This window comes from Lissotriton helveticus, chromosome 3_1, assembly GCF_964261635.1.
Source record: "Lissotriton helveticus chromosome 3_1, aLisHel1.1, whole genome shotgun sequence".
Taxonomy (NCBI): domain Eukaryota; kingdom Metazoa; phylum Chordata; class Amphibia; order Caudata; family Salamandridae; genus Lissotriton; species Lissotriton helveticus.
This window is the reverse complement of record NC_136061.1, coordinates 32,231,156-32,248,502: the sequence shown is the minus strand read 5'-3', so window position 1 is coordinate 32,248,502 and position 17,347 is coordinate 32,231,156. Positions and strand designations below refer to the sequence as shown.

Here is a 17,347-nt window from a genome sequence, read left to right as displayed (position 1 = left end):
TACAGAGGTCATTCACTGTTTGGCCTACATATTATTTTTTACAGCTTTGCCATTGGCACTGAATCACATAAATAATGCATGTTGAGCGACATGTAAGATGCTGTCTTATTCCATAAGTCCTTCTCGTAACAGAACTAGTTACTGATGAGGTTTGTAAAAGGTATTCACACGCGATGCACCTTTTAGAGTCACAGAAATGAACCCCGGCATTTGTTATAACTTGCTTGAGTTTAGCTCTAACAATAAGAGATCGTAAATTTGGAGCTCTGCGATAAGTAATGACTGGGGGTTTTGGAAGAACCTTTAGCAAGTTTTCACAAGTGGACAGTAAGGAAAATGTGTTTTGCATTATATTTCTGTAATTGGAAGCTGATGGATGATAGTCAACCACAAATGGAGTTCTGTCACTTTTGTTTCTGCCGTTGGTATTCCAAATAAGTGCTTCATTTTAACCTTGTGGATCATTTACTATCAGATTTGAAGATTTTCCCCGTGGAACATGTCTCAAAGGAAGAACTACTGGACTCCAGAGAAAACTTCTGGATGTACCGTTTAAAATCACTACATCCAGATGGACTGAACATTACTGACAATACAACTTGTTTACTGCATATCTCAAGAGCTCTCAGGCCTCCATTGATTCCAAATGGAAACTTCACTCATGATGCTTATTAGGTCTCGCCTACGCAGCGCGCATGCGTTGCTTAGGCAAAAAGACCTTTTCCGATCGCTTTGGCTTTTCAGTCAAACACGTGCACGCGTTCCATTGCCTTCAATGGTAACGCGTGCATATGTGACGACTTACTTGCGGAAGCGCACAGCGCCATATAGGAGCATTTATCGCTCCTGGTGCTGCACGCTCCCACAAGTGAAACGCTTTCACTCGCCCAGTCCTCTCGCCCATCCCCCTGCTGCCTCCTTTTAGCGCGAGGAACGCACTTGTTTTCTTTATTACTGACTCTTTCGTTCTTTCGTCATCAGGTACTTTGTTTCGCCAACAGCATGTGGATCGGATGTAGCATCGTTAATTGCGCTTTTATGTTTACTGTATCGCACACCATCCGCTTTTTCATATTATTTTGGCATATGTGCTCACTTCAGTCCGTTCTTATTTCCACACTTGTTTATTACTTTTTTATCCCGTTGTGGCCTTGTTCCACATTTAACATCATTACCGCTTAGCACCACGTTAAGATGGCCACCCCACAAACATATTATTTAGCCAGTGTCACTTGAACAATGTCACGTGGTTTTGAGTTAGCGCAGGATTTCCCCGATTTAAACCTACGCGGTTGTTTGCCTGTCGATTACATTTCTCCAAACCCGGTTGAGCAGACACGTCGTTCCTTCATCTGTTTCCTGGTGAGTGTTCCGAGTTCCCCTGCTGCCCGTTTGCTTTGAGATTACCTGTATTTTAGCAGTAGCGGCATTTTGCATATTAATTGCGTGTTTCTTTGCCTACTCAGTTCTTTCACTTTCGGCCGTCCCCAGTATGGTACTTCACTTCAAATTCTGCCTAACAGGACACCAGTTCTTCGTGCTGCTGGGGAGTGACTACTCCTGACGCTTTCTGGGTACAGCTTCAAAACGCATGCATAGTGAAGTGTTTATTTACGTTTGTGCATTTATTTGTGCACTGATATGGTGTCTTTTATTGTTTTATGCAGTTTCAGATTCCCCTCATTCATTGAGGTATTTTCCACACTAAGGGTGTTTTGATATATATTTTCTTGTGTTTCTCAGCACATTGTGGTTGTTTATGCTTGGCCTCTGATTCTTCGCAGGAATTTTCTTGTTCCTGTAGTGTTGTACATTAGAAGATTGATAGCTGTGCATTTAAGTAAGAAATTACTTTACTGAGAATGCTGGCACAGCCTCCACAAGGGCGATGGAATGGGACGCCTTTAAGGTAGTCATACGGGGGCTCTGTATCGGAAAACATGTAGGGGTGCGAAAGGTACTGCTGCAAGATGTGAATCGGGCCGAGAGTAGACTGCGCAGGCGGAACTAGCAAGGCCTGGTCACCCCGAAGTTCACACGGAGGTCATGGCAGCGAAAGAAGAGGTGGCAGTGGAGATGGAGAGATTGCGTTGCTTTGACCATAAAGCCCGGTTTATCCCAACTAGGAACACATCCTCTAATGTTCGGAGATTAGTACGGATATTGGAGGAGGAACAGCCAGGAGCGCGACAACCTGAGTGGCTATACCTATATAAGACATTAGGACGTTTTGGCCTGGGAACAGACTTTGTGACTTGGACGAAAGTGCTGTACACGTCCTCCATAGCCAGGGTGCGAGTTGGACCATTGATATCATCTCAATACCCAGTGGCCCGAGGGAAGAGACAAGGGTGCTCGCTCTCCCCCTTACTGTTTGCCCTAGCCATAGAGCCGCTGGCGGCGAAGGCCAGATTGGGTGGGAAATATGACGGCCTGTGGTACAGGGAAGATCGGCAGTATATATCGCTGTATGCCGATGACCTGTTGATGTTTCTCGAGGATGCAGGGAGGGCACTGGAGGGAGCAGTAAACTTGCTCTCGGAATTTGGAGATATATCAGGGCTGCGGGTGAACTGGTCAAAAACATGTCTGTTTACGACGAGGCTGGGAGAGCTCCAACCCATTACACATAGGGAAGTGCGGTGGGAACCGACTTGCCTGGCATACCTGGGTGTACATGTTTATCATAATGCCATTGATTTGCTGGAGGGAAATGTGGGGAGATGCGTGAGGGCACTGATGGGTAGTATGGCCTTTTGGGCTACTCTCCTGTTATCGGTGACAGGCCGAATAGCCCTCTTAAAAATGATAGCCCTCCCTAGGTTGCTATATTTTTTTAGAACGCTGCCGGTATGGATACCGTGCTCGGTTTTTAAACTGATGAAATCATTGATAGTGGGATTCCTGTGGGGATAAGGCAGACGAAGAGTAGCTCAAGCGACGTTGATTAGGCCCAAAACGGAGGGAGGGCTGGCGGTCCCTGATTTCGAGCTGTATTATTTGGCAGCCCAGCTACAGATACTGACGCAAGCAGTAGCAAAGAAATTTAGGGGCCCGAGCACCTAAGAGGTAGGGGGATTCCACGCCATGTCCTCTCCTTCATAGTCATGCAACAAAAGCTGGACCTTAGGGATCTCTCTATGGAAGAAAAAACACTGAGACTGTGCTGGAATCGATCCCAGCGCAGGGCGGGAGTTTTGCATCCCTATGCGCCTGAAATCCCGTTGGGGATGGCTACAGCGCTCCCACACGGCGGCGACTGGACGCCACTACAGGTTTGGGAACAGGCAGGGATCCAAGTATTTGGAGATTTAAATGAGGACAGCGAAATGCTACCCTATCAAGTGTTACAAGAGAGATACGACCTACCTAGAGGGGGGTTCTTCATACACGCAGCACTGGCAGGTGCGCTGCAAGCACAGTGGAGGGAAGGGCTTGCAGAACCTAAGACAACAATGGCGTGTCAATACACAATGATGGCAGCTGGGACCTTCAAGGCGGTCACCTGCCTTTACTCCAGAATGTTGAATGAAGGGCTAGCACCATTAGACACCTTGAGAGCAAAATGGGAAGCAGGTATAGGGAAACCCATACCGGAGACGGCCTGGGCACAGATGTGTAGAGCTTGGAAGAACAGGAGGAACGCGAGATTCCATCTGGTGCATTTCTATATACTTCATAGGGCATATATTTTTTTTTTTAAGTTTCATTGGGCATATTTAACACCAGGGAAAATTAGGAAATACTTTAAAGTAGAAGAGGCAGCGTGCCCTCAGTGTACGAGTGAAGGGATAGAACTGGAGCATATGATATGGTCATGCCCTAAACTAGAAGTCTATTGGGAAGAAGTGGGAGACATTCTGAACACAATCTCGGAGCGACAGTTGACCTTTGACATGGCCACATGCATTCTGCACTGGTTCCCTCACACATCTAAAACCAAGGTAACAAGCAAGTTTGTAGACATGGGGCTCTAACTAGCAAAAAGAAAAATAACGAGGCATTGGAAGGCGAAAGAAGGTCCTAGTGGCATGAGATGGAAGGCTGAGTTCTTAAAATGGGCGGGAAGTGAGAGTGTACTCAGATACCAGCAGGCGAGACGGCTTAATAACGAACGGGCACTAGATGCAGCAACTGCATGGGAAACATTAGTGCAGGCACTACTGGATTACCAGATGGCGGAAGGAAAATGGGGTAGCTGGAGGTCCCCGAGCGATAACAGGTACATTGAGAGATAATGTCAGTTGTGGCTGCTTTGCGACATGAGACGGAAGGAAACGGTTGAAGTTACACACACCGGTGAGGAGGGAGGGGGGGTTTACGGACGGTTGGGGGTATTCCTTTCAGCAATTAGGATTGGCAGCTTAAGGTTTCTGGTATGACCATGTATAAATTATCACCATAATATGTTACGGCATTAATATTGAATAGATCAGGGGGGGCAAGGAGGAGAAGGCTATTGAAGGGACTGATTCATATTGATGGCTGATGATTAAATGTATGTGCAAGATGAATACATGAAACCAATAAAATATGTAGTAGAATGTTCAGTCAACGGCTACACTCTGAAGAATAAAAGACGTGTAATACCAAGCTCTGTGTGTGGTGCGATCATCCCCCGGGCTGGAAAGCTTGCTACATCAGTCACTATAGGGCAGGGTTAGGAGCACTTTAGAAAACCACAAATAAAACCACACCTGCTGGGGTAACACACAGCAACTATGTACTCTGAAGCAGTGCAACAGTGGTATCATAGTTAATTAAGTACCATTCTAAATGTAATTTAACAGCTTAACACCTGTCAGATGCCTGCCCGTTGCCTGGTGACCACAGGACTTCTGCTGTCAGATGCCTGCCCGTTGCCTGGTGACCACAGGACTGCAGCTGTCAAATGCCTGCCTGTTGCCTGGAGACCACTATACTGCAGCTGTCAGATGCCTGCCCGTTGCCTGGAGACCACAAGACTGCAGCTGTCAGATGCCTGCCCGTTGCCTGGAGACCACAAGACTGCAGCTGTCAGATGCCTGCCCGTTGCCTGGAGACCACAAGACTGCAGCTGTCAGATGCCTGCCCGTTGCCTGGAGACCACAAGACTGCAGCTGTCAGATGCCTGCCCGTTGCCTGGTGACCACAGGACTGCAGCTGTCAGATGCCTGCCCGTTGCCTGGTGACCACAGGACTGCAGCTGTCAGATGCCCTCCCCATTGCCTGGTGACCACAGGACTGCAGCTGTCAGATGCCTGTCCGTTGCCTGGTGACCACAGGACTGCAGCTGTCAAATGCCTGCCTGTTGCCTGGAGACCACTATACTGCAGCTGTCAGATGCCTGCCCGTTGCCTGGAGACCACAAGACTGCAGCTGTCAGATGCCTGCCCGTTGCCTGGAGACCACAAGACTGCAGCTGTCAGATGCCTGCTCGTTGCCTGGAGACCACAAGACTGCAGCTGTCAGATGCCTGCCCGTTGCCTGGTGACCACAGGACTGCAGCTGTCAGATGCCCTCCCCATTGCCTGGTGACCACAGGACTGCAGCTGTCAGATGCCCTCCCCATTGCCTGGTGACCACAGGACTGCAGCTGTCAGATGCCTGCCCGTTGCCTGGAGACCACAAGACTGCAGCTGTCAGATGCCTGCCCGTTGCCTGGAGACCACAGGACTGCAGCTTTCAAATGCCTGCCTGGAGACCACAAGACTGCAGCTGTCAGATGCCTGCCCGTTGCCTGGAGACCACAAGACTGAAGATGGCTGCCCCTCCAGTGACAGCAGCTAGAGACCCAAAGATGGCGACTTTGAACCTACCACCCCTTTATTTCCCACCCTAATATAGCAAACTACATGTATAATAAACACCCCCACTCAAGGATGGCCCCAACACATCCAAATGGAGCCCTCCCACTCTAACACGGCTGCTCACAATAACACCCAATGCGCTTCCTCCCGACCCAAGATGGCCGCCGTCTACCGGTTACACAGACGAGCGTTTGGACAGTCCAGCTCACCCTGTGAGGCAACCACCAGCAGCAGGGCAGGTGGACCTCTCGATGCCCCCGGTCTCCGCCTCCTCGCCCTAACTCGCCCTCCTGACTCTAAACCACGGTGGCTTACCCTCTCGGGTCTGTCTCCACTCAGTGTTCGGCAGCAAAGAGAAAAGGAACTAAGTCAGTGCGTCATCACTGGGCGCCGAGGCTCTGTAAAGACAAGAAACAGAAAGAGGACTTAGACGTCAGTCTACAATAACGCCTGCCTGGTCCGCTTCCAGTTAGTGCCAGCCACGAGAGAGGAAGGGTGGTGCACCCGTGCGTCAGCGCTGAGCGCCGCGCTGCCACAAGAGAAGAAACAAACAGAGGACTAAACGTAAGCCTGAAATAACGGTGACTCTGCTGGCCGGCGGCTTCTTACATTGAATTACTCTCGTAAATCACTTAACATCCAATTAAATGTAAAGTGTCGCTCTGACCAGAGCACAAAGCGTTCGAATACAAAAACTTCCAGACTAAGTAACGTCGTATTTTACGTCCTAAAGTATGTACAAACTTTGCGCATGCGCAATAGATACGACGTTCGTCCGTTGACGTCATTGGCCTGAAGAGGTGGCAGAGGCAGCCGAGACTACGAGGCGACCATGGCCGAGTGGACGTTATTGTGATACTTTTCAACGGGTAACAGAATACGGAAGCCAACTCCTGGCAATCTATAAACAATTATTTCAACTTGAGTATTTAGTTTATTAATGAAAACACGGTTAATGTTTTTTCGATACAAGTTCGTTTTGTACACATTGACATTTCTTAAAATATATTATGAAGCGTAACAATAATTTTAAAATAATATAGATATATATATTAAATGTTTTGGTTTTAAAAATTGTTTCAGGCTATTTATCTTGGTCCGTGTGCGGGTTTGCCTAGTAATCCTTCCACTCCAAGATGGTCGTCCTTTTCATTTTTTCGCTGGCCCTTTGTTTACTCCTCTCTGGCCCAGGCGCCCCTCCCCACTGTGAGCAGGGACCCTACCTGCGAGCCGCCCGCGCCCGGTGCGCGAGAGCAGACAGTGGTGGGAGGAGCAACCACGCCCTGCACTCTCATTGGTCTGTTTGGGGCTGCACTCGCCCAGAGCACGTGCCATGGAGGAGAGGGCCAAGAGCTTCCTGCTCCAGCACAGGGGGGCCCTACAGAGGGACCTCAAAACCCCCTACATCATGGACCACCTGGTGACTGACGAGGTGCTGAGCCTGGAAGAGGAGGAGCAAGTGAGAGCCCAGCCCACGCAGACAGCCCGGGCTGCGCTGCTCCTGGACCTGCTGCTGAGTAAAGATGGGCGCGCCTACGTCTCGCTCTACAACGCGCTGCTGCAAGAGGGCTACGTGCACCTGGCGTCCATGCTACAGGATGGGCTTCCCCTCCGGGCTGCTCCACGAGACCACCCCTCAATGGACCAGACCGTCCCCTTTGTTAAAGCTGCTCTCCTCGAAGGGGGAGTACCTCAGCGACCAGTGGTGTTTGTGACTCGGCCGGAACTGGTGTGTGCCATTCGTAAGAACCTCTACCACCTCCAGAACGACGCTGGTTGGGTCTTGGTGCATGGAATGGCAGGTTCGGGAAAGTCAGTCCTGGCTGCAGAGGCTGTGAGAGATCAAAGCGTCTTGCAAGACTGTTTTCCCGGAGGTGTTCACTGGGTGTCCATTGGCAAACAGGACAAGACTGGGCTTCTAATGAAGGTTCAGAACCTCATCGCCAGACTGGAGCAGGCCTGGCAGTTTTCACAAAGGCCAGCATTCAACATTGAAGAGGCAAAAGACCATCTGCGCCTGTTGATCATGCACCGGCACCCACGATGCCTCCTTATCTTAGATGACGTTTGGGATTCCTGGGTCTTGAAGGCCTTCGATATTCAGTGCAGAGTTCTTATCACAAGTAGAGACAGAAGTGTGCTTGACACCGTGTCTGGAAATACTTTCTTGGTCCCTGTGGAGAGTGGACTTCCTCATAACAAGGCTTTGGAGGTATTATCCCTCTTTGTTGACTTAAAAATCGGGGATTTACCAGAGCAAGCTCACGAAATCGTAAAGGAATGTAAAGGTTCACCGCTTGTGGTCTCTTTAATTGGTGCATTGTTAAGAGACTTCCCAAATCGGTGGGATTACTACCTTCGACAGCTTCAGATCAAGCAGTTCAAAAGAATAAGGAAGTCCTCATCATATGACTATGATGCTCTTGATGAAGCCATGTCCATTAGTGTGGAAACACTTCCCGATGATCTCAAAGATTATTATAGAGATCTCGCAGTTCTGAAAAAGGGTGTCAAAGTGCCTGCGCAAGTCCTGAGTATAATTTGGGACCTGGAGACGGAAGAAGTTGAAGACATACTACAAGAGTTTGTGAACAAATCCCTATTATTTTGTGATCGAAATGGAACTTCCTTTTTGTATTACTTACATGACCTTCAGCTAGATTTTCTCACAGAGAAATATCGCAGCCAGTTGCAAGAGCTTCATACCAGTGTTGTTCATCAGTATCACAAACATCATAGCGAAAATATGTCTACATCCTTTCTAGGCTACTGTAGGTACTGGTATAATTTCCTAGCATATCATATGGCCAGTGCCAACATGCACCAGGAACTCTGCTCGCTTCTGTTTTCATTGGATTGGATCAAAGCAAAAACAGAAGTTCTTGGGCCAGCTCACTTGATTCATGAATTTATAGAATATAGAGACATACTTGATAATGAGGACAATGCAGATCGTGAACATTTTCAAGAGTTTTTGTCCTTAAACGGACACCTTCTTGGCCGCAGTCCATTTCCAAATATCATTCAGTTGGGCCTTTGTCAGCCTGAGACTTCAGCAGTCTACAAACAAGCCAGATTAGAAGCCAAAAAGGAACTTGGCGGAGGCGCTATGTACCTAGAATGGATAAATCAGAACAGTATTGAGAATATGTCCTGCTTAGTTGTTCGCCCACATACTGATGCAGTTTACCACGCATGTTTTTCCCACGACGGGGATAGAATAGCTTCTTGTGGTGCTGATAAGACATTGCAAGTATTTCAATCTGAAACAGGAGAGAATCTCTTGAAAGTGAACGCTCATGACCACGAAGTGTTGTGCTGTGCCTTCTCTTTCAATGATACATTTATAGCCACCTGTTCAGCAGATACCAAAGTAAAGATCTGGGACTCTGTTACTGGTGTACTATTGAGCATCTATGAAGAGCACACAGAGCAAGTTAACTTCTGTCAGTTTACCAACACAGATTCTCAGCCTCTCCTAGCAACCTGTTCTAATGACTGCTTAGTCAAATTATGGACTTTGAGCCAGAGTCAGTGTCGTAATACAATGTTTGGTCACATGAAGCCTGTCGGTCACTGTAGATTCTCACCTGATGATCAGTATTTGGCCAGCTGCTCTGCAGATGGAACAGTGAAGCTCTGGGATGTACAATCGGCCAATGAGCTTAAATCTATTAGCATTAAAAAGTTCTTGGAGTGTCAAGATGACCAAGAAGAAGATTTTGAGGTGTTCGTTAAATGCTGCTCCTGGTCCAGTGACAGTTCTAGAGTTATGGTGGCTGCAAAGAATACACTGCTTATTCTTGATGTTGAAACCAGTGATTTACTAGCTGAGTTTCAGGCTAATCACAACACAACCATCCAATATTGTGACTTCTGCCCTAGCAGTCAATTGGTGGCCCTTGCCCTGGCCCATAATTTTGTTGAGCTTTGGAATGCGGAATCATCTCTAAAGGTTGCAGAATGTCGTGGACACTTGAGTTGGGTTCACTGTGTGAACTTTTCACCTGATGGATCTTCACTTCTTTCTTCTTCCGAAGACCAGACAATACGGCTGTGGGAAACTGGGAAAATGTGCAATACCACAGCTATGATTTTAAAGCGGGAATTTGATGTGGTGTTCAAGGATAATAACCCAGTGATACTCGCTCCTGACAGAAGACGACGTTTGCAACTAATTAATGGAAGAGTGGGAGACATTATCTGTCAGACTGGAACACATGACACCAGCATCACTTGCTGTTGCCTAAGTTGTGATCTTCTCTTTGCTGCATTTGGAGATGAAGATGGAGCTGTTCATGTATTAGAATTGCCCAGTGCGAAAATGGTGAGCTCTATAAGAGGGCACTCACAATGCGTACAGCGTTGCCAGTTTACCATTGATAGTAAGACCCTTATTTCAAGTTCTGACGATGCCACAATTCAGATTTGGGACTGGCAGACAGGACACCACACAGTGCTGCAAGGTCACAAGGAAGCTGTGAAAAACTTTAGGCTTTTAGGCAATTCAGGCCTGTTGTCTTGGTCCTTTGATGGGACAGTGAAATTGTGGAATAGAAACACTGGTGTACTAGAGAAAGACTTTCTTTGCCATCATGGTGCTGTTCTGTCTTGTGATGTTTCACATGATGCTACCAAGTTTGCCTCCGCTTCAGCAGATACAAGATCTAAGATCTGGAGCTTTGATAGTTCTTCTCCGCTTTATACACTCATGGGGCACCAAGGATGTGTGCGATGCTGTCATTTTTCAGCAGACAGCAAACTCTTAGCAACTGGGGACGACAATGGAGAAATAAGGATCTGGAGTGTATCAAACGGGACCCTACTTCGCTGTTGTTCCCACATGACTGTCAATGAAGAAGACATAGTACACTGGGGCTGGGTCACAGACCTTCACTTCTCTTCTGATAGCAAAGTGCTCGTCTCCACCGGAGGTAATCTCAAGTGGTGGAATGTCAGAACAGGTGAATCACTGCAGACCTTCTACACACAAGGAACAAGTCCAAAGACAATTCATGTCTCTCCCACCTTCCAGTTATTTGTTACAATTGATAACCTTGGCATTCTCTACGTTTTGAAGGTATTAGAATGAATACTCAAGAGACATGAATAATACCAGAAGTGTTCTGATGGCACTTACTTTGCAGTGTTATGAGTTCGGAAAGGGCTATCTTATAAAATTAGAACCAGGGCTATAAACATTTCACTAGACCTGCAGGTCTAGTAACTTGAAACATCTACTCAACCTAAATGTAATGCACTTAACCTCTGTCTCTGAAAGCCGAGCAAATGTGACAAGTTAATAAAATTTAAAGCCTTTTATTGCTCATTCACTTTGTGAGCAATAAAGATGCCTTGGAATCTTGCTATCTTGTCACATTTGCTCTGCTTTCAGAGGAAGAGAACAAAAGGCAGTTTGTCTTTCTATTTGCAGAAAGGGTGAGCAGGACATAAAAATAGCTTGTCCTAATTAAATCTGATTCGCAAATGCGAGCAGGTGAATGATTTTTTGAGCCCTGAACGACACTCAAATGTCTTTAGTATTTAACATAGATTATGTGTGATATTCTGCCTTTTTTAGCATGGTTTTTAGCTTACTCTTACCAGGAGGTTTTGTTTTTTTGTGCTGTTTTAAAAATGGTGCTACCATAATTGGCCTACCAACAACTGGATACAGCAATAAAGTATGATGCATTTTGAAAAGGTGAGCAGAGGAAAAGTGGAAAAGTTGTTGCTTTTTTTTTACAATAGCACCTACTGCGTCCATTTAAAGAGAGATTTTTCAGTTCTTCATGAATCTCTATATAGAATGGAATATGCATGAAACCCACCCCTTTTTTGATTAAGCCTTCTGCAGATGCTGAAATATTTGTTTTTAACCCTTAGGTTTCTCTCTACTGTAGATAGTTTATTCAGATAATTCCTTTTTGACTTGGGGCTGCGAGTGATTACTGGGCAGTATTCTTGATGGTACTATGGTCTGCCACTGTTGGCCGAGGGCCTTGGATACTAGTCCTCTGCAATTGGTCAGCCAAGACACCATTTGTATACCTGGCTGTCTGCTAATACCTTAGCCAATTAAGTTAGGCTTTCTTTATAGGTGGTGTAGCTTTAAATATTGATACTGTTGTATTCTGTTCTATAAGGCTATATATAAAGTGTAGCATACACCCCCAGAAAAGGACTCTAGGTGCTACACTACATACAAATTTGAGCATTGATGCGGTCATTAGACATTTTGGGAGGGCAGGCTTGATGAACAGGCGTGGAGGCTTAAGTATGGGTTTAGAAGTAGATTTATTAACAAAAGTAGAGGAAGTAGATGGTTGTGATACAGTTATTGTCGGCTCTTTCTCTTCATCTGATGATTCCTGTGAACTGGTCTGGTCTGATGAGGATAGGGGGTTTGTCCTGTCTTCTGGTGGTCCTTGGCCGTGATGTTCACCCCGGAGGCTCATAGGAGAACAAAGCGATGGAAAAAGGGGCTGTCAGAATGATCTATGGTACTGTTTCAGTGGTATACTTTAATCACCACACCAGGTGCACTGGATTTGTTTAGGGTGCCTTGAGCGAGAAAAGGGCCAACCACCAAGAATAAGACAAAGTAGTGCCAATCACCAAGAATAAGGCAGATATAAGGTATTAATAGGAATACTGTGACTACGAAAACAATGGCATATATCAGTATGGCATTCAGTATAGCAAAGTCACGTTCTGTGTTCAGCTGGAAAATGAAAGGGTATAGGCTCTCAGGTCACGAGTATGAAAGTGCGGGATCATTTAGTCTAGGGCGTATGTAGTCATAAGGGGCAGCACTGTGATGGTCCCTCTATTATACGCTACTGCAAAAGTCCATCCCGCTCTTTCTCCACCCCCTCCTACTTCGCTCCTAAGCCACAGACACTAACCTGCCTCCGCCGTAACTCTCCTGAGTCACGGCCGCTCCCCAGCCACCTCCGGACACCACCAGTCTTCGGACCAGGTTTCTTCACCGTCCTCGGTGTTCTCCGGCATCCAGGTCTTCTCTGGGTCGGGTCCCGCGTCTTCTCTCCGCTGGTCGGGTCCCGCGTCTTCTCTCCGCTGGTCGGGTCCCGCGTCTTCTCTCCGCTGGTCGGGCTCCGCGTCTTCTCTCCGCTGGTCGGGTCCCGCGTCTTCTCTCCGCTGGTCGGGTCCCGCGTCTTCTCTGTCTCTCTCACGCTCTGTTTCCCCTCCTGTTATTGGTCCGGAGACTCCTCTTCCGGTTCGCGAGGCCGGGACTTCCGGGTTACAGCACTGTCCGCGATCCTGTGGAAACAGAGCAGAGGAGTCTGGATCTTGGGGTCTCATACACCGGTATGGAACCGACATCCCTTGGGTAAGGTCTTTCTCACAGACATATTGAGAAAAAGGGGGCCAGATGTACGACCATTGTAAATTGCAACTCGCAATTTGCGCTCGATTGCGAGTCGCAATTTCCAATGTACAACAGTGTCTGAGACACTGTTTGCGATTCTCAAAGGGGTCGCAAATTGCATGCCTCATGAATAATAATGAGGCACTCGCAATTTGGGACCCCATTGAGAATGGCATGCCCTCCCAGTTATGGTGGCCTACTGGGTTCAGCAGACCTCCATGTCTGGGACTGCTTTTAAATAAAGCAGTTTTTAAAAAAATGCAGCTAGTTTTCCTTGAAAGAAAACAGGAGGCATTAAAAAAAACAAAAAACTTTTCATTTCATTTTTTACGGACAGGTAGTGGTACCTGGGACCACTGTCTGCCCCTAAAACATATTTTCCTGTGCATTTGAAAAGGGGAAGGGGTCCCTTGTGGAACCCTTCCCATTTGCCACTGCATTACCACTCTTAAAGAGGGCGGTAAATCGAAGTGTTTTGCGACCGCAAAAACATTCATACATAGGGCTGTGAGTCACAATTAGGAAGGGACGCCCTTGGAACGCCACTTCCTAATTGTGAGTTGCTAAACACTATTTTGCGACTCGCAATTTTTTGTGACTCACAAAATAGTGTTAGTACATGGCCCACAGGGATTTTGCATGCGCAAACGGGTCACAAACCTGTTTGCGCATGCAAAATCCTGTTGTACATCTGGCCCAGGGAATCAAATTGTTGGCAACTATTAAAGTGTTTTCAAAACAGAGTATGTGACAAAAATGTTATTAAGACTAAAGGTTATTCCAAAAACAGTGCGCCATGAACTCTGAAAGCCAATTCGCCCCATCTTTTATATATAGAACTTTAGGAATAGCCAGGAGATTCTGAGAAGCAGAACATAGGGCTCTAAAAGGATTATGGGCCATATGTATCAACAAACTATTTTGCATTTCCTAAATAGCGATTTTTAAAGAATCGCTATTTAGTAATTGCAAAATGGTATGTATGAAAAAAATTGCTATTTTTTAGCGATTCCTTAATCTTCCCTAATTAAGGAATAATTTCCAATGCATTCGCGAATTCGCAATTTGCTAATCGCAATTTGAGAATTATTTCAAGGGTGCAGGGGTGTCTCAAAGACACCCTGCTGCACCCCTGAAATGTACATGTGTGTGCATATGGCGCACATACATGTCCTATGGGCGTGTGTGCATCACCTGCCACCTTAAAAAATGCCAAAATATGCAAAGTTGGTGGTAATTTGCGAATTCTTAACCATAATTCGCTAGCCAAAAATGCTACATACATAGCATTTAAGGAATCGCAAAATTGCGATTCCCTAAATGCTATGGCAAAATAAGGAATCGCACAACTTTGCAATTCCTTATTTTGGGAATGTTTCATACATCCCAAAACATGCAAAACGGCCCTTTGCGATTCAAAAATGGCTTGATACATATGGCCCTATATCTGCTAAAGATATTCTATGAGAAAACTGGGCAAAACCATTGAGGATCCAATTCATAATACAAGCGGCTTTTAAATAAGATCCTCTTGTGAATAGGATATCATTGTACCTAGAAAATTTTATGAGACACTTAGTCAAATTCCCTAAAGCCGAAAATGAGACTTTTCAGGAAGCAGATTTCGATGAGGATTTAGTAAATGCTAGTCTTGTATGGACAAAGGCATTAGTAGCTATCATTCTTGGCTGGAAAGTAAGAAAACAAATCTTCTTAAAATCGTAAAAAGATTTTTAAAAAAACATGGCTTTGAGGACACCAGAATATTTTGCTGCAGATAATTCATTGTCTACCATCACTGCAAGATTTCTAATGACTACTTTTGGTTTGGGACAATCTCTCATTGAGTCAGACCATAGCATGGATTCCAAAGGGGACACTTTCCTTTCTGAAATAGTAACCATTGTCACAGTTTATAGTTCAGTTCTAAGATTTCAGTCAGAGTTATTCTTTTTGAAAATTATAGACATTTCTGTACCATAGAGAAATGTAGGGTAGTTAAAATAGTGAATTCCAAAACTAGAAAACCATGTCACTTCATGGAGTTGAGATGCAACCCAAACATGCATCTATTTATCAACATTTTCAAGGCAAGTAGACAGGCAATAGATATGCTGCTGACATATCTGCTTGAGACAGCCTCCTTATCACCCATTCAAACGACAAAACCGGATGAAGCAGAAATCTAAGAACAAGTCAAAAATGTTTCATTTATACAGTACAATAAGGCATTAATGCATTCCAAAAATCTGACATTTCAAGAGATCTAAGCCTGGCCCCCGCAGCCAATACAGTCAGATCACACAGACTCAACATCATCTCCTATGCTGATGACACCAGTACATCCTCTCACTGTCAGAAGACCCCTACATCACCAGAATCAACTTCCATAGATGTATGATGAACGTTGCCGACTGGATGAAGGACAACTATTTAAAGGTCAGATAGGACAAGACGGGAGTCCTCATCTTTTGGGACAACACCTCGCCATGGAATGATGCATGGTGGCCAGCTGAACTCTGCCCAGGCTAGACCAGGCACGTAACCTCAGCATCATCTTGGAGAGCAAGCTATCTATGAAGAAGCAGGTAATCGCAGTTAAATCTGCATGCTTCCACACACAATACATGCTCCGCAAGATCTTCGGTCAACACCAGAAGAACCATCATGCAGGCCCTCATCACCAGCAGGTTGGGCTACCGAAACGCACTCTATGTAGGGATCACCAGACCACAGAATAACCAGACCACAGACAATGCAAAACTCTGCTACAAGACTCGCCCACTGACTCCCCAGTTGGACCCACATCACACCGCATCTCAAAAAGCTACACTGGCTCCCAATCCAGAAAAATGATAGTACAAGATAATGACCTATAAATACAAATCCCTACACAATGAAGGACCAACATACATCTACAAATGCATGACCATCCACCAACCTACCAGACACCTACAGTCTTCCTTGCAGACACCCGCCAGATATGCCGGAATAACAGGGGAGGCGCTCCTACTCTCACATAGCAGCCACCGAGTGGAACAATCTTCCCCTACACCTCAGGACCGCCTTATCGCTCCAGGAATTCAAGAAAGGACTCTAGACCTGGCTGGTTGGACGAAGCACTGCACAGTAGCTAGAGACTCCAGCGCCTTTCGACCCTCACAGGTGATTTGTCATGCTTTATAACTCCTGATTGATTGATAACCGGACAAAGTACATTACCTCATCCCAATGCCCCATCCTGTCCGGTCAGAATGAAAAACCCTCTATCATCGACAGAGCTAACTTCCCTACTCCATTCCTACGAGTACCCAGCTCCACCCCATAACATTGCGCACACGGATAAAACACAGAAATTGTCCCTAATCCAATCCATCCCTTCCAATGCCTCTAGAGCATCAAGAAACATCTCTAGAGGAATAGTCGGAAACAACCTTTTGCGAGTACCCATCCTATACGAACACAACACTACTCCTACCAAAGCCCAGCTAAAATGTATTTTGCTAAACTGTAGGTCTGCCGCAAGACATGCAGGCGATAATGCTGACCTCTAACTTATTAATGAACCTGGCCTTCTAATTTTACCCAAAACATGGCTAAATGAATCATCCACGCCCATCCTTAACATACTTGTTCCCCCAAGCTATCACATCACAAGACTAGATAGAATTGATAGGCTGGGGCTGGTATTGCCTGCATACATCGGAACTACCTCTCTGTGATCCGCTCAAACTCGCCAGCTCGTTCTTCCTGGGAATACCTATGTTTAGACATCACTTATAATAACAAACCAATATGTTCGCTACACTCATTTTACCACCCTCCAGGGAATAACCTCACCTTCATCGAACACTTAATGGATACCTTAGCCACAAATGTCGGACAACAAAACATTAAAATATTCCTAGGGGGATGGCGGTCGCAGCCTTGTAGAGCTCCCGTCGGCCCGGACTTAATCCTTCCATTTATCCTGGCCCCCGTGCCCGCTGTTGATACCCAGTGCCTGGCGCTAACCTGGTGAAGTCCCCTGCCTGCTCCGGTGTCCCGATCCGCTGCCTTGCTCGATCCTGTGACCGCGGAGAGGAGACGGCGGCGGGCGGCCCAGAGACCAGCTGGAAGCCGGGGCCCTTGAGTTTCGGGACGCCTGGTGGCGGTCGTGGACTGG

General features: G+C 46.3%; 2 protein-coding genes across 5 annotated transcripts in view; one reads left to right on the top strand and one right to left on the bottom strand.

The window, feature by feature from the left end:
- The window catches only part of STK16 (serine/threonine kinase 16), a 166,411-nt gene extending 160,150 nt beyond the window's left edge, over positions 1 to 6,261 (bottom strand). For 3 of the 4 annotated variants that reach the window (XR_013608549.1, XR_013608550.1, XM_078679159.1), the window contains exon 1: positions 6,105 to 6,261. The gene's annotated coding sequence lies outside the window, so the exon portion shown is untranslated. Of the gene's footprint in view, positions 1 to 5,998 lie in introns of all 4 variants that reach the window. The other variant, XM_078679160.1, reaches the window with a different exon arrangement.
- Positions 6,262 to 7,008: 747 nt separating this feature from the next.
- On the top strand, positions 7,009 to 11,508 carry LOC144822072 (apoptotic protease-activating factor 1-like). The gene has a single exon (XM_078679158.1). It carries the CDS (start codon positions 7,123 to 7,125, stop codon positions 10,879 to 10,881), a length of 3,759 nt encoding a protein of 1,252 aa, XP_078535284.1. The 5' UTR covers positions 7,009 to 7,122; the 3' UTR covers positions 10,882 to 11,508.
- Positions 11,509 to 17,347: the final 5,839 nt, after the last annotated feature.